We start from the raw sequence: 23,214 nt of genomic DNA, 5'->3' as shown, positions 1-23,214 counted from the left end.
GAACTAGAAATGAGCTCTGTTTCACATGTGTGGGTCCCCGCCACTCCCTGGGGGTGTACTCTGGTGACCAGATGTCCTGATTTTATAGGGACAGACAGTCCCAATTTTCCGATCTATTTCTTATGTAGGATCCTATTACCCTCCGCCCCATCCCGATTTCTCATACTTGCTGTCTGGTTACCCTAGGGTGTACACAGGTGTGGGTCCCAGCTGCTCCTTGCCCCCCTCATTGAAGCAGGTGTGCAGGGTTACTACCCTGGGAACTGCAGGGCAGCCGTGGACATGGGGCTGGCTGGAGGCAGGGCAGGGTCTGACTGGAGGAAGGGTCTGGCTGCAGGCAGGGCAAGGGGTGTGGGGATGGCTGGAGATAGGTATGTGTGGGGTGGGGTGGGCTGGCTGGCTTCAGGCAGGGCCACAGGAGGCTGAGGCATGGGTTGGCAGGGCTGGAGACAGAGGAGTGCAGGACTGGCTGGCTTCAGGCAAGGGTGTGTGGCAGGGGTTGCCTGGAGACAGGGCAGGGGATGGTTGGCTGGAGATAGGGCAGGGGATGCAGGGCTGGCTCCAGCCCCTGCTGGGAGCCCCAAGCCCTTTAAATTGTCCCCTGGGGAAGCCGGACCACCCCAGTACAGCGCACTCGCTCTTGCCAGTACACCGAACCGGGGCAGGGCCTGATTCAGGGGAATTGGTTGAATTGGCCTAAAGCCAGCCATGCCAGTATATCCAGGACATTACTCGCACACTTTTCCCCCATTGATACCTAGCAGTTGCACTGCCATCTCCCATAGCTACTTATGTTGCAGCATTTTTGTTAAAACTAAATTGGGAAGAAAGATGACTGATTCAGAACCTGTTTAATGGTTACGTTATTGCTAAAGGGAGTGGTGAGATGTAAACTTGGAGAGAGGAAGGTTTCTGTGATGTCGCAAACTGTACTACAGTCATACAGTATCTCAAATGCCAAGCTGCATTTCAGTGATCTGAGGTATGAAGAACAGTCTGGAACTAGCTATTTTATGGGATGTCTACATTTCATCCTGTAGTAACATAACTAGTGATAGGAAAGCAGGGAGAGAGAAGTGTGTGCGTGTATGTGCGTGTGTGTGTGTGTGCGCGCGTGCGCGCACTCAAGCGCTTGGCAAGGCTGGTGGCCACGGGGCCAATGGGTGTGGGTGGGCTGGGTGGGATCTCAGGAGTAATGTCTCAGGGATCTGCCCTGCTCCCCAGCAATGCTCCAGCTCTGAGCCGTCTCCACTGCCTGGGACCTGTGGGGCCCCACCTGCCTCCCCGGGGGAAGAGCCACCTGGGACTGGTGCAGAGGCTGGGCCAGTCTCGGCCAGTCACAGCGGACAGTAGGGGGTGGGGAGAGGCTGAACTGGGTCCTGAGGGAGCTTAGCCTGGGTAGGCTATGCTCCAGCCCGGCTGATTGCAACACTCCCAAGGGGCCGGAGTTTTCCTGCCCCAGGACCAGCTCTAGCTGCGCTGCCAGCTCAGCCTGGCAGACAGTCACCTCCCATCAGGGCTGGCTATTGTGGCTGGGGGTTAGGGTGTGGCCAGTGATGAGCTGCCAAAATCTTAACAACCAGTTCACTATAAAAAGTTCTGATTTAAGGGTGGGGAGCTGGGGCTGGGGGAGACATACTGGTGGGGCTGGGGGCCCCTCCAGGGCCCGGGCCAGTTGCCACGCTTGCCCCCTCCCCTCTCCTCTGGCCAGCCCTGGAGCTGGCAGCAGGACACACACACCCCCGCCACCTTGCCAGGCCTCTCAAAAAGCGGCAGCAGGACAACACTCTCAAGCTCAGCTGAGCTGCCAAGCTGATGTCGGTGGCTGAACACGCTGCAGCGGGGGGAAACGGGGCAAGGGCCAGGGGAGCCTCAGCCTCCCCAGCTGGGAATCCTGGGAGCAACAGGATGGTTGGTTGGCGCTTCCATTTAGGTGGCCTAGGCAATCGTCTAGGGCGCCAGGATTATTGGGGGGCGGCATTTTGCCGGGGGTGGGGTGGCAGGCGGCTCCGGTGGACCTGCAGCAGACATTCCTGCGGACAGTCCGCTGCTCCCGAGGCTCCAATGGACCTCCCGCAGGCATGCCTGCGGCAGCTCCAGTGGAGCCGCGGATCAGCGCGCGGGATGGCAAAATGGCCGTGCGCCTAGGGCGCTAAAAACACTAGTGCCGGTCCTGGGTCCAGCCTGCAGACTGGAGTTCTTTGCCCACCTCCTGGCCCTTTAACAACCGGTTCTCCACGGAGGTCTGATTTTAGCAACCGGTTCTTGGAGCTGTGGGAACTGGCTTCAGCTCACCACTGCATGTGGGAGGGTAGGTCTCTAGTGGGTCTGGGGGGATGCTGGGCAGTGGGGGCGTGGGGAGATCTGTGTGTGTTGGGGCACTGGGAAGTGTGGGGTGTCTGTGCGGGGCACTGTGCAGTTGTGGTGGCGGGGCAGTGAGGGGATCTGTGGGGGGGCGCAGTTGTGGAAGGGCTGTGGGGGGTCTTCAGCTAGGGGGTGACTGGGCAGTAAGAGGATCTGTTGGGGGGTTCTGAGGATATTAAAGGAACTGGTGCGTGAAATTGCGAGCCCGTTAGCGAGAATTTTTAAGCAATCGATAAACTCGGGGGTTGTGCCGTATGACTGGAGGATTGCTAATGTAGCTCCTATTTTTAAGAAAGGGAATAAAAGTGATCCGGGTAATTATAGGCCTGTTAGCTTGACGTCCGTAGTATGCAAGGTCTTGGAAAAAATTTTAAGGGAGAAAGTAGTTAAGGACATTGAGGCCAATGGTAATTGGGACGAATTGCAACACGGATTTAGTAAAGGTAGATCGTGTCAAACCAAGCTGATCTCCTTCTTTGAGAAGATGACGGATTACTTAGATAAAGGAAATGCGGTAGATATAATTTACCTAGATTTCAGTAAGGCGTTCGACACGGTTCCGCACGGGGAACTGTTAGTCAAATTGGAAAAGATGGGAATGAATATGAAAGTTGTAAGGTGGATAAGGAACTAGTTAAAGGGGAGACTCCAGAGGGTCGTATTGAAAGGTGAATTGTCAGGCTGGAAGGAGGTCACTAGTGGAGTGCCTCAAGGATCGGTTTTGGGACCGATCTTATTTAACCTTTTTATTACTGACCTTGGCACAAAGAGCGGGAATGTGCTAATAAAGTTTGCGGATGACACGAAGCTGGGGGGTATTGCTAACACGGAGAAGGACAGGGATACTATTCAGGAAGATCTGAACCACCTTGTAAACTGGAGTAATAGAAATAGGATGAAATACAATAGTGAAAAGTGCAAGGTTATGCATTTAGGAATTAATAATAAGAATTTTGGATATACGTTGGGGGCGCACCAGTTGGAAGCGACGGAGGAGGAGAAGGACCTTGGGGTACTGGTTGATAGCAGGATGACTATGAGTCGCCAATGTGATACGGCTGTTAAAAAAGCAAATGCGATTTTGGGATGCATCAGGCGGGGTATTTCCTGCAAGGATAAGGAAGTGTTAGTACCGTTATACAAGGCGTTGGTGAGACCCCATTTGGAATACTGTGTGCAGTTCTGGTGTCCCATGTTCAAGAAGGATGAATTCAAACTGGAACAGGTCCAGAGACGGGCTACAAGGATGATCCGAGGAATGGAAAAACTGCCTTATGAAAGGAGACTCAAAGAGCTTGGCTTGTTTAGCCTGGCCAAAAGAAGGCTGTGGGGGGATATGCTTGCTCTATATAAATATATCAGGGGGGTTAACGTTAGGGAGGGAGAGGAATTATTTAAGTTTAGTACTAATGTAGGCACGAGGACGAATGAGTATAAACTGGATATTAGGAAATTTAGACTTGAAATTAGACGAAGGTTTCTAACCATTAGGGGAGTGAAGTTCTGGAACAGCCTTCCGAGGGAAGTAGTGGGGGCAAAAGACTTTCCTGGCTTTAAGACAAAGCTTGATAAGTATATGGAGGGGATGTTATGATAAGATCGTTAATTTGGGCAATTGATCTTGGATTACCACCAGATAGGTCTGCTCAGTGGTCTGCGGGGAGATGTTGGATGGAATGGGAACTGAGTTACTGCAGAGAATTCCTTCTTGGGTGCTGGCTGGTGAGTCTTGCCCACATGCTCAGGGTTTAGCTGATCGCCATATTTGGGGTCGGGAAGGAATTTTCCTCCAGGGCGGATTGGCAGGGGCCCTGGAGGTTTTTCGCCTTCCCCTGCAGCGTGGGGCACGGGTCGCTTGCTGGTGGTTTCTCTGCAGCTTGAGGTCTTCAAACCAATTTTGAGGATTTCAATAACTCGGTTCTGGGATAGGGGTTGTTATAAAATTGGATGGGTGGGGTTCTGTGGCCTGCCTTGTGCAGGAGGTCAGACTAGATGATCAGATTGGTCCCTTCTGACCTATGAGTCTATGAGTAGGTGGGGAAGTGGTCTGGGAGGGCACTGGGCACGGGGGTTTGTGGATGTCTCTGGGTGGTGTGGCACTGGGCGTAGGGAACCAGAGGGGTGCTGGGCAGGGGTGTGTGTGTGGGGGGTCTCTGGATGGTGTGGCACTGGGCGTAGGGAGTCAGAGGGGTGCTGGGCAGGGGTGTGTGTGGGGGGGTCTCTGGGTGGAGTGGCACTGGGCGTAGGGAGCCAGAGGGGTGCTGGGCAGGTGTGTGTGGAGGGGTCTCTGGGTGGTGTGGCACTAGGCGTAGGGAGCCAGAGAGGTGCTGGGCAGGGCTGTGGGGGGGTCTCTGGGTAGTGTGGCACTGGGCGTAAGGAGTCAGAGGGGTGCTGGGCAGGAGTGTGTGGAGGGGTCTCTGAGTGGTGTGGCACTGGGCGTAGGGAGCCAGAGGGGTGCTGGGCAGGAGTGTGTGTGGGGGGGTCTCTGGGTGGTGTGGCACTGGGTGTAGATAGTCAGAGGGGTGCTGGGCAGGAGTGTGGGGGGGTCTCTGGGTGGTGTGGTACTGGGCGTAGGTATTCAGAGGGGTGCTGGGCAGGAGTGTGTGGAGGGGTCTCTGAGTGGTGTGGCACTGGGTGTAGGTAGTCAGAGGGGTGCTGGGCAGGAGTGTGGGGGGGTCTCTGGGTGGTGTGGCACTGGGTGTAGATAGTCAGAGGGGTGCTGGGCAGGGGTGTGTGGAGGGGTCTCTGAGTGGTGTGGCACTGGGTGTAGATAGTCAGAGGGGTGCTGGGCAGGAGTGTGTGGAGGGGTCTCTGGGTGGTGTGGCACTGGGTGTAGATAGTCAGAGGGGTGCTGGGCAGGAGTGTGTGGAGGGGTCTCTGGGTGGTGTGGCACTGGGTGTAGATAGTCAGAGGGGTGCTGGGCAGGAGTGTGTGTGGGGGTCTCTGGGTGGTGTGGTACTGGGCGTAGGGAGCCAGAGGGGTGCTGGGCAGGAGTGTGTGGAGGGGTCTCTGAGTGGTGTGGCACTGGGTGTAGATAGTCAGAGGGGTGCTGGGCAGGAGTGTGTGGAGGGGTCTCTGGGTGGTGTGGCACTGGGCGTAGGGAGCCAGAGGGGTGCTGGGCAGGAGTGTGTGGAGGGGTCTCTGGGTGGTGTGGCACTGGGCGTAGGGAACCAGAGGGGTGCTGGGCAGGGGTGTGTGTGGGGGGGTCTCTGGGTGGTGTGGCACTGGGTGTAGGTAGCCAGAGGGGTGCTGGGCAGGGGTGTGTGTGTGGGGGTCTCTGGGTGGAGTGGCACTGGGCGTAGGGAGCCAGAGGGGTGCTGGGCAGGGTGTGGGGGGGTCTCTGGGTGGTGTGGCACTGGGTGTAGGTAGCCAGAGGGTGCTGGGCAGGGTGTGGGGGGGTCTCTGGGTGGTGTGGCACTGGGCGTAGGGAGCCAGAGGGGTGCTGGGCAGGAGTGTGTGGAGGGGTCTCTGGGTGGTGTGGCACTGGGCGTAGGGAACCAGAGGGGTGCTGGGCAGGGTGTGGGGGGGTCTCTGGGTGGTGTGGCACTGGGCGTAGGTAGCCAGAGGGGTGCTGGGCAGGGTGTGGGGGGGTCTCTGGGTGGTGTGGCACTGGGTGTAGGTAGCCAGAGGGTGCTGGGCAGGGTGTGGGGGGGTCTCTGGGTGGTGTGGCACTGGGCGTAGGGAACCAGAGGGTGTTGGGCAGGGGGGTAGCATGGTGCAGCATGGGCCCACACCGAAGGGGAAGAAGCAGGATGGCAGCACAGGGCTGGGCTGGACAGTGCCCGTCTGGCAGCTCCCGGGTTGTAAACAGTGCCCTTGTACTGGGCTGGGTGTTTGAGTGAGGGGGGCAGGCTCTGAGCTGGGGTGTAGCAGGGGGTGCAGACACGTGGGCTCTGGGAGGGAGTCAGCACGTTGTGTAAGAGAAAGAAGCTGCAGTGATTTCATACAGACACAGAAACTGACAGAGACACTTTTCCAAAGTCAAAGCGTGAGAGGCGGAGTTTGGGGGGGGGGGGTCTGTACTATATCTCACCGCATTCAGCCTCCTGGCTGGAGCAGTAACAGCCCCGCAACACGTGTGTGGGACAGAGGAGCTGCGGTGGCTGAGCTTTGACAATGTAGGAATTGGGAGGTCTGTGCCCAGCCCCGGAACCCGCCCCCTGCTCCGGGCTGACATGCAGCGTCCTGGGAGCAGAACGAAAACAGCCTCTGCCCCCCCACAACCCCCGACACCCCAGATTTCCGAGCACAGCGGGTGGCTCATCCCCAGGGGTCGCTGTTCCCCCCCTCCCTACTAAACGGGGGGTTTGTCCCCGCACAGGGTCTGGCAGCGTCTCCCCCACCCCGGGCTTAACCCCGGCTACCCCCCCCCACCCCCGATTTTCCCCCTTCAGCCCCTCTCCCGCCGCTACCTACAGCAGTTTGATCCCCCTGGCCAGTAAATTTTTGCCCCCTGCTCAGACCCTGGCAGCCCCCCCGCTGCGATTTGCCCCCCTTGGTGCTTTTAACCCCCCCCCCAAAGAGGAAGCAGCAAATCGTACGCAGAAGTGAGGGCAGAGAGAGGGCAGCGGCGACAGCAAAGGTTACTGCGCATGCTCAGTTCATCTGCGCATGCTCGGTGCAGCCAAAGTCGGGAATCTGGAGCGGTCACTGTTTCCGTCGTTACACCGGCCCCTCCCGGGCTCCGCGCCGCCCGGGATACTCGCCCCGGGCAGCCCCGAACCAGGCAGCCGGCCGGCCCCTCCCGGCAGGAGCGTGTCCTCCGCACGCGTGTCGCTGCCCCGCGGGGTGAAGAGCTGGAGCAGATCCCGGGGCCGGGAGCGCAGGCCGCGGGGCGGGGACACGCGTGGGGCGGACACGCTCCTGCCGGGGGGGTGTTATTACGTGGAGGTCACAAACCCTCCCAGCTCTGCCGCTCCCCGGGAAGAGGCAGGGGCGGGTCAGAGAGGCCCCGGCTGAGAGAGGGGGCGGGGCCGGGGCACAGCAATAGCGGTGCGGGGAGGGTCAGGCTGGCCCCGGGGACCTCCCTTCCCTGGGCTAGAAAAAGCAAAGGGCGGCCCCGGGGCAGGCTGGGAGATGTAGTTCCTGACTCTGCCCGGACCGGAAGTGGCGTTGGGCGGGAGAGAAGAAGCCGAGTTGCAAACGCGGGCGGGCCGCTGCGGCTCTGCCTGGCTCGCGCGGGGCAGTTGGAGCCTCTGCCGGGGCTGGAGAAGGGTTTGTGCCCTGGGGGCTCTGGGCATGCGCAGATCCGGGAGGGGAGAGTCCCGCATTAACCCCCCCGTGGGGCCCGGCCGGGCGGGCGCTGGGAAAGGGGCGAGTGGGAAATGTCTGTGCAGCCCGGACATGGCCGGGGGGGGGGAGAAGAGCAGGTGACCCCCGAGGAGCGGGGAGGAAGGGGGGGGGCTGAGATCCCCTCGGATTTACCGCTGGGCCCCCCCGTGGGGACCCCCCTCCTCTCCCATCCTGCCCCCTTTCTCCCTAGAGAGCAACGAGCAGCACCCAGGGTGACCCCCCTCCCCCAAACCCCTGAGAAGTTCCCTGTTCCCCTCCCCCCATTGTGCCCCATTTTCTCTGCCCTTCGCCAATGGCCAGTTCAGATCTCAGGTTTGGGGTGTTTCCCCCATTTTCACCTGCAGGGATTTGTCCTTGTGTGGGTGGGAAATGGTTCCCCCGAGTGATTTCTGAACTGGGCAGAGGCTGGGGGGGCCCTGAGACAGGGACACCTCTGGGCTGGGCTGGGGGGGGCCCTCTCTGCTGGCAACAGGGCGTGGGAAGGGCCAGGAAGGGGAGGGAGGAGCAAGTGTCCCCCATGGAGATGGCCCAGCCCCAGGTTTCCCAGTCCAGCTACTCCTCCCCCCATCACCTGCTAGTCACATTCCCAGACCCCATTGCCAGCCCCTCCCCACAGCCAGTGACCTTCTGACTCCAGCCCCGCTCCTTTCCCCTGTGAAAAGACATCACCCAGGGCTCCCTCCTGGCCCTGTGAGTGTGAGGCAAGAAGAATCCGTCCCATTCTGTTGTTGATTCAATATCCCTGTATAATCCCCTCCAATTTCCCCTCTTTTCTCTTGAACTGTTGAATGGTGACATAAAATCTCCCCACATGTTGATGCTTGTCCCTTATATTGGCAAATATTCAGCTTGTGCCCCATTTTCTCCTCAGTTCTGAAATACTGATATTGAATTCTCAAAAATCTTCCCACTTTTCTCTCCAGGTGTGTGACTGAGATCAGGGCTCCTATCGTACTGAGCGTGGCTCTGTTCTGCCAGGTGCTGCAGGGACCCCAGCTGAGATCTGGGCCTTGTTCTGCCAGGCACTGAAGAGACCCCAGGTGAGATCAGACTGCACTGTTGTCCAGGTAAAACTGAGACCTGCACTAAAATCACGGTCCCCCTTGTGCCAGGCAGCGCATGACTGTGACCCAAACTGCTGCCTCCATTGTTCTGAGTACTTCAGAGACCTCGACTGAGACGTGTGTCCCCGTTGGGCCTGGCATTGCACTGACCGTAACGAAGATCACACCCCAGCACTGTACTGTGCACTGCGCAGACCCTGACAGAGATCCTGCCCCCACATTTTGCCAGTTGCTGCAGGGGCCCTAAACAAAATCAGGGCTCCTGTAATGCTGGGAGCTGCAGAGTCCCCAACTGAGATCAGGCTTCCTGTTGTGCAGGGCTCTACACAGACACTGACCAAGATCAGGGTCCCCATTGTGACAGGTGCGGAAAAGACACCAAGGGTATCTCTACACTGCCATTAAAACCCCCCACTGGCCCTTGCCCACTGACTCAGGCTCACATGGCTCAGGCGAAGGGGCTGTTTAATTGCAGTGTAGATGTCTGGGCTCAGGCTGGAGCCAGGCTGTAGGACCCTGCGAGGTGGGAGGGTGCCAGACCTTGGTCTGCAGCCCCAGCCAGAACATCGACACCGCAATTAAACAGCCCTGCAGCCTGAGCCGTGTGAGCCCAAGTCAGCGGGCACAGGCCAGCCGCCGGTGTCTGACTGCAGTGTCGACATGCCCACAGGGACAGAGAGGCCTTGCCACAAAAAGCTCAAAGGCTAAATAGGCCAATGGTGGGAGGCGACTCTCCATTTTACAGATGGGGAAACTGAAGCTCAGAGAGCTGAAGTAATTTGCTCAAGTTTGCATGGAGAATTTGTGGCAAAACTGGGAACTGAACCCAGATTGTTTTAGTTCTTGCCTCTCCCCTTATCCACAAGCCCAGCGTGTGTTCAGCGTTGTTCTGGCCTGTATCTGCCTTGCATTGGCTTCCAAGGGATACTGTGGAATTCCCTTCACTGGAGGTTTTTAAGACCAGGTTAGAGATACACCAGTCTGGGAATGTCTAGGGATACTTGGTTCTGCCTCAGCACAGGAGGCTGGAGTAGATGACCTCTCAAGATCCCTTCCAGGCCTGCATTGAAATAATTCTCTTTTGTGCTGTGTCCTGTTCTACGCTGAGCTGTTTTGCATGTTGCATTTTGGAACTGTGATTGCACCATGTTGTGTTGCATAGTTTTATGGTGCGTTGTTTTGCCTCAGCTTGTTTGGTGTCTATGTTGTGTTGGTTTGAGTTGAGCTATTTTGCATTGTGTACTTTTGTCCTAAGGTGTGTTAGTTTGCATTGTGTTGCTTTCTTCTCCTTAGTATTGTGTCATTTTATGCTGTGCAATGTAGTTTTTTGTTTTGTTGTTCTTTTTTGAATGGCTTGACATCATGTTGTTGTGCGGTTTTTCTCTGTATGTTGTTTTATACATATATATCGCATAGCATCCTTGAAATGTAGGGCTAGATAGGACCTCAAGATGTCATCAAGTCCAGCTGTCTCTGCCGAGGCAGGGCCAAGTATATGTTGATTATCTGTGACAGAGGTTTGTCCTACCTGTTCTTAAAAACTTGCAGGAAAAGAGACTCCACAGCTCCCCTTGTAAGACTATTCCAGAGCTGAAGTACCTCAGCTCTGGTGACACGCACACAGATTTTAGTGGTGAGCAGCTGTGGAGAGAGAGGAGACCCCAGTGAGTGGGCAGCTGGGTAAAGAGACTAAAGCTGGGAGGAGAAACATTGATGTGTGCAAGGTCTGTGACAGAGCTAAAACTAGATCCCAGTTCTAGTGCCACCGTCCTGCTGTTCTGGGCACTGAAGGTCTCTGCCATACTGGTGTTTTAGGCACTGGTGCAAACCCTTAGTACAGACAGACTTTACACTAGTGCACTCTGGCACTGGTGCACCATGTCCCTGTTTGAAGGTTTGAAGTGGTGGGATGGGAGGGGCAGTGACCTCACAGAGGCCTGGGGCTGGCTGACCAGTGCAGCTGGTAAGGGAGGGGCAGCAGTGAGTGCTGGAGGTATGAGCCAGGAGCACAGCCCCACAGGACTGGACACTGACTTCTCCTGACTCATGACACACACACCCAGCTGTGTGCAGGGACTGCAGCTGAGCTGCCCTGCCAAGACAGCCTGTGCATCCGTGGACAAACCATCTCTTCCTGCAGCCTAATACAATGGGGTGTGGGGACCTTTCCAAGCTGTGGGTGATGTGGCTCTGGCGTTAACGGGGTCTGTTCCTGGCTCTGTCCCTGACCTGCTTGGTGACCTTGGGGAAGTCACAGCCCCTCTCTGTTTTCCTCCTACCCATTGTCTCCTTGGATTGTGATCTCTTTGGGGCAAGGACTGTCCCTCTCTGTCTGTGCAGTGCCCAGCAGAATGGGGGTGCTGATCTCAGTCAGGTTCTCTGCCATGTGCTGCACGATGGGGCCCTGATCTCCATCAGTGTCTGTGCAACACAAAGCACAGTTTATAGACTCAGAGACATTAAGGGCAGAAGGTAGAGGTGTATTTCAGATGAGGTCTCATCAGTGCCTTTTATAACAGTACTAACCCTTTCATGTGTCTGCTGGAAATACCTCACCTGATGTATCCTAGGACTGCATTAACCTATTTCATGACTGCATCACATTGGCAGCTCATAATTATCCTTTGATCAACCAGTCTCCTCTGTCACTTCCAATCGATAAATCCCCAGCTTATTGCAAAATTATACACTTGGGGACTAACAACTAGAATTTGTGCACTATTCATTTTCATCCCATTTCTATTACTCCAGCTTTCAAGGACATGCAGATTTTCTTGTATGATTTTCCTGTATTCCTCCATATTGGCAATCCTTCTCGGCTTTGTGTCCCCATCCCACTTCTTGTGGCAAGATCACTAATAAAAGTGTTGCGTAAGATTGGTCCCAAGGCTGATCTGAGGAACTCCACTAGTAACTCCCTCCAGCCTGACAACTCACCATTCAATATGATCCCCTTGTACACTCCCCTTGAACCAATTCTTTGTTGACCTTTCGGTTCTCATATTGATCCCCATCTTCTCCAATTTATCAAATAGTTTCTCATGTGGAACTGTTATCAAAAACCTCACTCACGTCCAGATCAGGTTTCTGTGGCACGATCTACCTTTTGTAACACCACGTTTTATTTATTTATAGTGCTGAAGGCTGGGAGGAAGTGTTAGCAATAGGCTGAGAATGGCCATGTGGAGGTAGGGGAGGGGATGGCAGACAGTGGGGAGGTGGGGGAGATGCGGCATTGGAGGTGTATCTGGGAATGTGTTTTGTAGGAGCCTATGTCTCTGCTCCCTGTGGCTGTGGTGCATTCCGTACCCAAGCAGCACGTCAGCAGAGCAGACGCATACACTGTAGCTCTGTCTGTAACACGCAGCGTTCACTGCCAGACGGGCTGGGCAATTTTTCAGAGATCCAGCTTAATATGCCTGGCTGGGGTGGGTTCAGTTGGACGGGGGTCTGGGGCTCTGATAGTTTGCTATGTTCCTTTTTGCATAGTCGGTTCTTTCCATTTGTTGTTTTACCCCCACCTATGCCCGATGCCGCTCTCTTCTTAACTTGCTTCAGTGATTTCACTTCCAGTTTTTAAATAGGATCTTAGAATTGCAATGCTGAATGAAAGATAAACAAACAGAACCATTTGAATGTTGGTCCATAGCTGGTAGAACTGTACCTAGTGACGGTCGGGTGTAATGACTGGGTTCCCTTTAGCATTTTCTGGTGGGGCGGATAAAGCAACGTCAAAGAGCCAAATGCGCCTTTTTAGGGCAAAAGGGCTCGTCAGGTGTTAGCTCTCTAAGGGACATGTCAGCAGCCAGGGCTTGCAGTCTTTCAGGAGAGGTGCACTGAGTTGTATTTAGGAATCTCAAAATAAAAGGTGAAGACGGCTGGTTCACCAATATCCAATGAAATCTTGCAAACAGTTATACAAATGGACCCTACTGCTGTTAAAACAACACGGTATTAATACCGATTCAAAACTTACATCAAAATTACGAGGTAAACACATGAGAAATGAACTGACACCTACTTACCATTTCTTATTGCCTAAAATTTTGACACTCGCTCACACCATATTTTTTTAAAAGCGATGCACAGCACACAGTCATGGTAATGAATGAGAGCACACCCTTTACTGACTGCTTTGTGTTGCATGAGCATCTGATTAAGCACCTAATTACAACTGTACCACTGTAAGTGGAAATGCATCAACCCAGCTTAGCTCCAAGTTGTTTAGATGGGAATGAAAAATTTCTAAATTAAATACATGGCAGAATGGTTAATGGGGGAAATACACTGAAGTGCCTCTACCCAGTCCTGTTGACTTCTCCTAAACCCTCCATGAGTTCTGGCCTCTTGGTCAACTTGACTCCCAGTCTCACATCAGCTGTGCCCTCTCCCAGCCTAACGCATTTTTACTGCAATTGTTCACCCTCCTCATCCAGGCAGGGGGTTGGCGCTGCAACCCCTAAGGTACCTGCGTTAATCACAGTCTCTCGAACCGGGGCTATTTATATTTCAGGGAATGATTTATCTGAGTTACTGACTCTGGGAGGTGGGAGAGAGGAGAGGCTGAGAGGGCATTTCCTCTTAGGGCCATGTTCAACCCTGGTAGGCTCCTGTTACCTCGTCCTCCACCCTCCCCCATGTGTGTCTGCTCATGTGTCAGTGTGTCACCTTCTGATCATAATGCCACTGGCTTCAGCAGAGCTCCCAGACAGGAACTACATCACAAGAGGGTTACGGTACTGAGAGTGAAATACATCACAGGGAGGGAGTAATTATCCTGAAATGAAACATTCCAGTCTAGGAAGTGAAAGAATTCAAGTACTTCATTACTTAACATTATGCTTGAAATTATTAGATTTTTATGAATAAATTGCAGTAAATGTTGATTTCACTGTACACGGACAAATGAAAAAAAAATTGTATAGGTAATATACAGAAATGCTTCTGGAGAGAGTGGAGTTTGATTTAACGATATTTACACTGTATATTTTGGGTGTGACATTGACAATTTCTCTTTGAATGGTTATCTGATTTGGCTTTTGGAATCTCAGCAGTTACTCTTATTAAATAATTGTTGTCTGATGACCCCCCTAACTTTCCACAGCTCTGAACATTGAAATTGTAAACACTGAAAAAAGGGCTTCAAAATAAATACCGCTATTGAAATTAAAAGAAAGAAAGAGACAAAATGAATTTTGACAAACCCACTTAACAGCAATTGCAATATGTTAGGGGATGGAAATTCACAACTAAGGCCAACTTTAATTCTGCCCTGTAGTGACACCAGGCAATTGCCGTAGGGCTACAATTTAGACATTTTAGTGTATATATTTCCAGATTACAAATCAATGTAATCTAAAGACACATGAGATCTTTTCCTCAGGATATCACCATCACTAGGTTGTTTCTGAACCAACTCATGTGCCTACATATATTACATCAGGACTATTAGCTGCAAATAAACTTTTGATCTCATCCAATAAGGATATCCAGTTAGTTTGATAGGATCTATTGTGTCTAAACCTTTTTAATGGGTACTAATTATATTACTCGCCTTTCTTTCTTAATGAAATCCAGTATCGGCTGCTCCATTCTCTTGCCCAGTATTGATTTCAGACTGACACACTTGTAATTAGCTGCGTCATCTCTTTTATACTTTTTAAATATTGGCACAGCGTTAGCTTTATTCCAGTCTTCTGGAATTTCCCAAGTGTTCCAAGTCCTAATTAAAATCAACATTAACAGTCCACCACGCTCCTCCAGCAGGTCTTTCAAAACTCTAGTTATCTGGACCATTGTTAGGATTAATTTTGTCCTTTTAAAAACTTCCTTCTTATTTTCATTGGTTGATCAATGATTTCTGATAGCTTCCCTTGTCAACTTTCTACAATTATGACCTTCGAACTTCTATTCTTTACTATTGACTTCCCCTTTCTTCCATATATTTTATTTGGAGAGTGTTGGGATTCCTAACAGGGAGCTACCAGCAGGGTCCAGACACAGCCCCATCTCCTATATTAAGCTTTGGCTAGTAGCTATGTGATAAATGTGATGACTAGATGATCAGATTGGTCCCTTCTGACCTATGAGTCTATGAGACACAAAGGTTCTCTCTTCCTCCTGGCTGCTCTAGGCAAGGTGGGGTGGGACTCTGTTAACATGTGCCTCCTGGAGCTTCCATTTCCCTGGTGCTGCTGTTCTGTGAATCGTGGGGTTGTGAGTAGGGCAGCAGGTACTGAGTGTTGGACTCGTTCTTTTTCAGGATCCGGTGACTTTCGAGGAGGTGGCTGTGTATTTCACTAGGGAGGAATGGGCTGTTCTCGACCCTGTTCAGAGAGCCCTCTACAGGGATGTCATGCAGGAGAACTATGAGACGGTGACCTCACTGGGTAAGGAGACCTTTCCCCTGTGTTATTAGAAGCTGCGGGGTCTCTAAAGAACCTGAGCAGTAATAACTTTATACCTTTATTCATCATCCAAGTTCTGACAAGTTTCTTTGCCCCCTTTTTTTTCCTTATCTCCCATACACTAGCAGGCAGCAGGGAGGGAGGAGGTAATGAGAGACGAGGAGGCAACACAAGAAGCTCCCAAGGTGCCGGGAGATGGTGCCGGCTGCGAGTAATGGGAAGAAGCGGAGGGGAGTGTGGAGGAAGGGCACCCAGGAAGTGGGCTGGGTGGGTCATTGGGAGGGAGGAGAGGTTTGGGGATCTAGAGCTGTGGGGGATCCCAGACGTTTAACCCTGAATCCCTGCCCAAACCTCAGGTAAGTCTTAGACTTCGCAAAGCCTCAACTTAATATAAGGCCCTGAACTGTAGCAAGCTTAGGCTACGTTTACTAAATCGTATCACTAAATCGACCACGGCTTGATCGATCTCAGAGCGTCAATCCCGGCTGTAGTGTCGACCTGGCCTTCATAACCCATTTCTTTATGCTCACCTCTTTGCCTCCACACATGTTCCAAGCTAATAAGCAATACTCTGATCATGGCATCTTAGCTCTACAAGTATAAAATTGCCCACAAGACATGAGACTAGGTCATAAATCCTAAAATCAGGGCAGAGTCAAGAAGAGAGAGTTTGGAGAGAGCCTTATCCCCCCTCTCCCCATCTGCAGCAGCCACAAGCTGTCTTCCCTCCAGGCTCCTTGGATCTTTGAGCCTGTCCCTCCTGAGGTTGCGTAGCCCAGTTCTTGTTTCTTACATTCTCCTTTCCCAGAAGAATTAGAGGCTGTTGCTCCTGAATGTTAGCATTTAATTCCCCAGCCTTCTCCTCACACTGGGGGAGTTTAATTTTCCCTCCCATTTCACCTGAGTGACTAGATTTCCTAATGCCCCAAAATGTGCTTTTGCAATGTCACAGTCCAGGGGTAGCTAAGCCTTTGACCTGCCTCCATGGTCTGCTCAAGGAATGGCCCCTCAGGTATCAGGCCTCTAGCCAGCCCCTCTCTATGGATAGGGACCCACATGCCTCTCCTCTTTGACCAGTGTGTGAGGATTGCAGCTTGTCCTCCACTGTGTTTGCTGGACTAACGTCCAGTTCCTGTGCTTTGCTTTCTCTCCAGGGGCTGTGAGCAGTGTGTATGTGACAGAGGTGGGACTTTTGGTGATACTTGTATGATGCCAATACACACCTCAGTTTCCTGCTGTGATTGGTATTGCTATGATTATAAAGAGCAGGACACGTGAGGTGTTTTGTCACGTAGCTGTCATGGGGTGATATGAATGGGTCATTTAGGACTGGCTGGAAGTAACCTACATCAATCGAATACCCGACAGAGACAAGAGAGTGACTGTCACCCAGGGCTGGCCAGAGGATTCAGCGGGCCTGGGGTCTTGGTGGCGTATCCCTCTTGTCCGCTCTGACACTGCAGAGCATTTTCCCTGTGTCCCCCTTACCAGCTGGAAGGAGGTTACTAGTGGAGTTCCTCAAGGATCGGTTTTGGGACTAATCTTATTTAACCTTTTTATTACTGACCTTGGCAAAAAAGCAGAAATGTGCTAATAAAGTTTACGGATGACACGAAGCTGTGAGGTATTGCTAACAGGGAGAAGGACCGGGATATCCTACAGGAAGATCTGGATGACCTTGTAAACTGGAGTAATAGTAATAGGATGAAATGTAATAGTGAAAAGTGCAAGGTCATGCACTTAGGGATTAATAATAAGAACTTTAGATATAGATTGGGGACGCATCAGTTGAAAGCAACAGAGGAGGAGAAGGACCTTGGGGTATTGGTAGATCACAGGATGACTATGAGCCGCCAATGTGATATGGCCGTTAAAAAAGCTAATGCGGTTTTAGGATGCATCAGGCGGGGTATTTCCAGCAAAGGTAAGGGGGTGTTAGTACCGTTATATAAGGCGCTGGTGAGACCCCACCTGGAATACTGTGTGCAGTTCTGGTCTCCCATGTTTAAGAAGGATGAATTCAAACTGGAACAGGTTCAGAGACGGGCTACTAGGATGATCCGAGGAATGGAAAACCTGTCATATGAAAGGAGACTCAAAGAGCTTGGCTTGTTTAGCCTAGCCAAAAGAAGGCTGAGGGAGGATATGCTTGCTCTTTATAAATATATCAGAGGGATTAATATTAGAGAGGGAGAGGAATTATTTAAGCTTAGTACCAATGTAGATACAAGAACAAATGGGTATAAACTGGACACTAGGAAGTTTAGACTTGAAATTAGACGAAGGTTTCTAGCCGTTAGAAGAGTGAAGTTCTGGAATAGCCTTCAAAGAGGAGTATTGGGGGCAAAAGACAATCTGGCTTTAAGATTAATCTTGATAAGTTTATGGAATGGATGGTCTGATGGGAGAGCCTAATTTTGGCAATTGATCTTTGATTATCAGCAGATAAGTATGCCCAGTGGTCGGTTATGGGGTGTTGGATGGGATGGGATCTGAATTACTGCAGAGAATTCTTTTCTGAGTGCTGGCTGGTGAGTCTTGCCCACATGCTCAGGGTTTAGCTGATCACCATATTTGGGGTCGGGAAGGAATTTTCCTCCAGGGCAGATTGGCAGAGGCCCTGGAGGTTTTTCACCTTCCTCTGCAGCATGAGGCATGGGTCACTTTTTAGTGGATTCTCTGCAGCTTGAGGTCTTCAAACCACAATTTGAAGACTTCAATAACTCAGACATAGGTTAAGGGTTTGTTACAGAAGTGGATGGATAGGGTTCTCTGGCCTGCTTTGTGCAGGGGGTCGGACTAGATGATCACATTGGTCCCTTCTGACCCTAGAGTCTATGAGTCTATGAGCTCTGATGCCGCAGAGCATTTACCCTGTTTCACTGTTCCTGTTCCCCCTCCTGTTTGACTCAGTTTATATAGTAATATTCTTTGCTTAACCAATCATTGTACTGAAATTTAATTAACCAATCCTAACACATCGAAACATAATTCTCTAACCAACTGTATCCCACTACCCTACTTAACTTACACCTAGCAAAATTAATTATACAGCAGAGAAAAACAATTAGAAAACCAGACTGATTAACATTGTAAAGTGGTGGCCATAAAGATAAAAGAATACAAAAATGAGGGTTTCACAACCACAAGCATTGAATAGTGATTTCTTGCCAAACAGCCTGCTATCAAACTAAGTTTTCTTTAACCATCTTAAGATCTGTTTCTTTATCTGGTAGTGCTGGGCACTATCAGGACAGGATCATCTTCCTAATAGCCCAATAGCACCTTATTTCAATGTGACTGGTTTGGGATGTGAGGATGTGACCCTTTGCTTCCCAGCTTATGGCTGCCCCTGCTGCTTAGCCAAAGGCCTTAGCCTCAGCACAAGGTGTCAGACTGTCATGGTAAGAGAAGGCCCTTACAAATACAGGCAGTGATTTTGATTCTTTTTTTTCATACTCTTGTAAGTAGCTAAGTGATAAAAATACCCCTAAGTTCTTAAACTATAGGCTTTACAGGCAGGCCTGAATATCTCTATTCTAACAGTGGGTTCTGTCCTTTCCCCCATTCTATGTCCGTCTTGTGTATTTAGATTGTAAATTCTTCAGGGCATGGGCCATCTACTATTCTGTGTTTGTACTTGTCCTAGCACAATGGGGACCCACTGTTAGTTGCTCCTTAGCACTAATGTAATGAATATGATTTATAATCATAATGACTCTCCTTCCACTTTGAGCCAAGGAAGCTGGCCTTGGAATGTTACTGCTTAACAATGAGCTGGGGGTTAAAACCATGGACTGTTCTTTGTGACAAGTATCCCACAAATTCCACTGACCTCCTGGTTTTCTTTGTCTGCAGTAGGGTTTCCAGTTTCCAAACCTGATGTGATCTCCCAGGTGGAACGAGGGGAAGAGCCGTGGGTCCCAGACCTCCATAGCTCTGAGAAAGAAGTTCTTCCAAGAGCTGCCTGCACAGGTGAGGACTTAGTTAAACGAACTCAACAACTGTATGGGAATGCAGGAAACATTAGAGATGCCCTACAAAGACCCTATGAGCTCTCCAAGTTCAGGATTGTTCCCTGCAGATGTAGAATCATTATGGCAGATGTGACTCATGGCTTCCCTCCTATTCTGACTGACAACTGGCAGCAGGTCACTCCCCGATCTTGCTTTCCTCTGAGTGTTCTCGTGAGACGCAGACCAAATCTGATCCCTTCCTCTCTCCTCTGGGGAAGATTTTGGGGAAAATCAGATTCTGATAGGTTTGATCTCTCCCACACATATTTTGGATTGTTCATCCCTTTTTCCATTCCTCTCTCTGAGATTTTATTTCTTTCCGGTGCAGGTAGTGACCTATGTCTGGATTCTCTCTCTATCTCTCATCAGGTGATGGGATGGTGAGTCAGAATGAGGAGGAGAAACCCCATCAGGAAGATGCTGAGCAAGGAGAACGAAATGGAACTTTATCAGGAAGATCCAAAGGGAGTGTTTCCAGGAGTTGTGCACTCCCAGAAAAACCAAAAGCCTGTGAAACTCAGGGGAGGCCTGAGGGAAACTTTAGTAGCCTCTCAGACCTTATAACAAGCGAGAGAATCAACTTGGAAGAGACACGCTACACATGCCACGAGTGTGGGAGAAACTTCAATCGGAGCTCTACCCTGAACACACATCGTAGAATCTACCCAAGGGAGACGCCGTAGAATCCACACAAAGGAGATGCCCTACACATGCTGTGAGTTCAGAAAAGCTTCAATCAGCGCTCAAGGTTCATTAGACATCAGAAAATGCACATGAGAGAATTGTAATAAATCCCTTGACTAGGGTTGGCCAAAACAAATTTTTTTTTAAAAATCACATTTACTAATTCCCACATAGTGATTTTTGCATCATCTTCACCGTGATGTCTCAGCTCCACCAGATAAGTTGCTGCCTTCTGCCTTTTGCAGCTCATCCTTCTTTGAGGTCAGTCCTATGATCTTCTCTATCAACTCCTTTCCTTTTGAGTCATAGGAGTGTGTGTCCCTCCTGCCAGGAATGTTCATGAGTTCCAAGTTGGGGAGAGAGGTTTGATCCCAGCAAGGTACACTGAGGCAAAAACTACCTGTGCCTTCAATCCACTAGGACTGTACATGGCATTGGCTGCTCAAGTTAGTCATCTTAATGTAATAAGTTGTAGTGCAGATGCAGCCCAGGTGCAGTGGTTGGCATTAGCTTCCCCCTTGACCTGACCTAAACTCCATCACTTTTCCTAGTCTAAACTAACCCTGAGCATCACGGTTATCCTGTTCCCCCATTTCAAAGCCATTGTTAGTCATCGAGTTCTCCCTTGGGGAACAAATTGTTTAATTCCCAGTTGTTCTGATGTTGCTTCAGGTTGGGCTGGAGAGCAGATATTTTTATTATTATTTTCCGCACTTAAAATATATTGAACTATAACAAGATCAGGAACAGGGCAGGGATAGGGGAAAAAGTCATTTCATCCTCTGTAACAACAGATGTAGTTAGGGTAAGTCAGAGGGAATCCCTTATTCCCCATCACTCTCCTCCTTCAATCCGTGCTAGAACCTAAGAATCCTTTTCCTTTCCCCAGTTGTGGGATGGGAGACTTCCAAAAGTGCTCCCTGTGCTATAGCACATGGCTAAGCTCAGAGAATAAATCCCAAATCTCCCCTAAGCTTTGCTTTTTGAATTCTGTATTTCTGATTACTTCAAGCCTGAGCATTTCTCTAGCACTGTTCCTACCACTGTTTCTGTAACATATTTTGTTTTTTATGGGACAGGGTTGTTATTCCTTTGCCTAACCCCAACCTGGAAGGCCAGGGTGTCTGTTTTCTCTGGCCCCTCCCCACAGACAAATCTGACAGGGTTGAACCTGCCAGGAGCAAACAAAAGCCCCACCGGTCACACACACAAAGCAGATAGACATACACAAGACACAGAAGAAACTGAAAAATCTCTGTGCCCCAGATTATTTGAGCTATCAACATTTCCACTTTCCCACAGCATGTTAGTTCTGAAGGTTGTTTTAATGTGTTTCTTTTCTTGGAACCAGAACTGGGGAAAGAGAACACTGGAGTCCGTGGAATTACAGCAGGAAGGGATAAGTCTCATGATTCGTCACTAACCGAAGGCTTTGTAAACAGAACGACAATGTTACTGAGTGGTCTGGCTAACCCTGCAGTTAGAAACAATCAGCTCTATGGGTGGTAAATTGACAAGCTCTGCTGCTGATCATGAAATCGCAGCTGTTGAAAGGTAATGTGCTTCTATTTCAATGCCTCTGGAAGTACAGAAAACAGTGATCTGTGTTAAAGGAAAGTTGCCATTTCTCAGAGCCCCAATTTCTATTGTGTGTGTACAGGAAGGTTTGAATTTTTAGCATGTAGTTTAGTAAAGCTTAGCTGTGTGTAATAGGCTCCTGCCCACCTCCAGCAGAGATTTCAGTCACATACTATGGCAACTTACTGAATGTCATGCAAATTAGTCCATTCCTCCCCATAGTCAGTCTCTGACTGGAATGTTAGAATGAGGCAGAGAACTGAGAAAGTATCGCAGTAGGAATACATTAAAAAGTGGGATTAATCAGAGCTGGGGTGCAGACCAAGCCTGTTCTACAGCTGGTGAAGTGACAGGGACACAGTCCCAATAGTGCAGGCTCTGAAATAACGGCAGAAGCAGATCGAAGAGAATGAGCTCATGTGGGAGCTGTGGGCAGCTGCCCTGTCTGTGCATCACTCACCTGGCAGGTGTTACACAAAACACAGCACTTCCCCTCTGGAAGAGAAACACTTCTCCCCGCTGCCACCACTTCATTATACTGTCCATGAGGCTGTTTGTCCTGCAGGGCTTGAATCTCTTTAGGTGGTCCATTGTGATTCATAAAAGAGCAGGAGTCATCCCAATGAAAATCTCTTCACTTCTTTCTCAGTGTTACCTTCTTAGCCCTGGCTTTGGAGATGACATTAGCCTTATCCTGTCTTGATTTTAGGTAGGATTTTGATCACCTTCTGGGGCTTGGCAGCTTAGAACTTTTGAGGGCTTTTCTCTGCCTTTTTGGTCCCCGCTGCAGTCAGTACATGCTGGACATGGGCATGGTGACCTTCCTGAGGATCTTGGCAGCTTTACCCAGCTTCTTGGGGTCTATTTTCCTGCTCACAGCCACTGTCATCTTCTTATGCCTTGTCCTGGGGGCCCAGCTGCTGGTTGAATGGGAAGGAGCCAAAGTGCTGGTGACTTGAGCCCGCACCAAGTTGCCTTTGCTCGTCAGACTCCTGAAGCCCAACTGGATGTGGCTCTTGTTCTTCTGCACAGCACAGCCGTGGAGAAGAGGGATCTGCAAATGTACATTCATATGATCCCTTTGTTTAGTGGATGAAAACATAAACTCTACACTTAGAGGATTGGAACTGATTTCAGCTGATGGTCAGGTTTTCTAGGGTTTTTCTGCATTTGGACAGTGAAATGTTGAGTGTTTACATTCATTTCAAGCATCCCCATATAGTGGAGCTCCTGAACATCATGGAGAATGGAAATGAAAATGTTTTCCCTTTTTTCAAAAGTAAAAATAAAAAATAAGAGGCTTCTTAGAGGGCATTTGGATTTGAAGCAAGGACCCCTTGATCTGCAGTCAAACACTCTACCACTGAGCTGTACCCCCATGAGAGCAGATACCTTCCCCTTGTAGCTGAAGCACATCAGTGATTCCAGTAGCAGGGGCAGGTTCTCTCTGGGGCACAGAGATTTTTCGGGGAGTTGGTGGCTCCTTTCTTTCCTCACACTGGAGTAAACTCAACTTTTTATTCCATGGTACACGTTTTATGGACTAACAACAGCAGCTTGAAGAAAGAGGAGAGTGAATATCTCACTGTCAGGGCTGAAGGTTGGCCATGTCCCCTCTGTCTGAGCATTGCCATTGCAGGAGAGAAGGTTTCAATGGAATTAAATGCCCTGGCTCAGACTAGAGACACAGAAAGGTTTTGCTGTTCGTTGAACAGCAAAGGAAATTGTCAGTATGTGAAACTGAGGAGGGACATGAAATGCCCACAGGGTGGCGCAATGCCCTAATCCAGGCCTGCACAAATCGTTAAG

The 23,214-nt window shown here is 50.5% G+C and overlaps 1 protein-coding gene across 1 annotated transcript; it reads left to right on the top strand.

Annotated features, from left to right (window-relative positions):
* The first annotated feature begins 8,596 nt into the window (after positions 1–8,596).
* On the top strand, positions 8,597–22,684 carry LOC115640194 (zinc finger protein 92 homolog). Its single transcript, XM_030543014.1, has 4 exons — positions 8,597–8,696; positions 14,983–15,109; positions 18,986–19,102; positions 19,513–22,684. Exons 2-4 carry the CDS (start codon positions 15,076–15,078, stop codon positions 19,824–19,826), a joined length of 465 nt encoding a protein of 154 aa, XP_030398874.1. The 5' UTR covers positions 8,597–8,696; positions 14,983–15,075; the 3' UTR covers positions 19,827–22,684.
* Positions 22,685–23,214: the final 530 nt, after the last annotated feature.

This window comes from Gopherus evgoodei, unplaced genomic scaffold (genome assembly GCF_007399415.2).
Source record: "Gopherus evgoodei ecotype Sinaloan lineage unplaced genomic scaffold, rGopEvg1_v1.p scaffold_236_arrow_ctg1, whole genome shotgun sequence".
In the NCBI taxonomy this organism is placed as follows: domain Eukaryota; kingdom Metazoa; phylum Chordata; order Testudines; family Testudinidae; genus Gopherus; species Gopherus evgoodei.
Note: the sequence above shows the minus strand (reverse complement) of the source record. Positions and strands in the feature narration are given on the sequence as shown.

Excerpts from the sequence above, each read along its gene's own strand:
- LOC115640194 (XM_030543014.1), top strand. The coding sequence starts at position 15,076 with ATGCAGGAGAACTATGAGACGGTGACCTCACTGG. Across the intron at positions 15,110-18,985 it reads TGAGACGGTGACCTCACTGG|TAGGGTTTCCAGTTTCCAAA; the intron begins GTAAGGAGACCT and ends CTTTGTCTGCAG. Across the intron at positions 19,103-19,512 it reads TCCAAGAGCTGCCTGCACAG|GTGATGGGATGGTGAGTCAG; the intron begins GTGAGGACTTAG and ends ATCTCTCATCAG.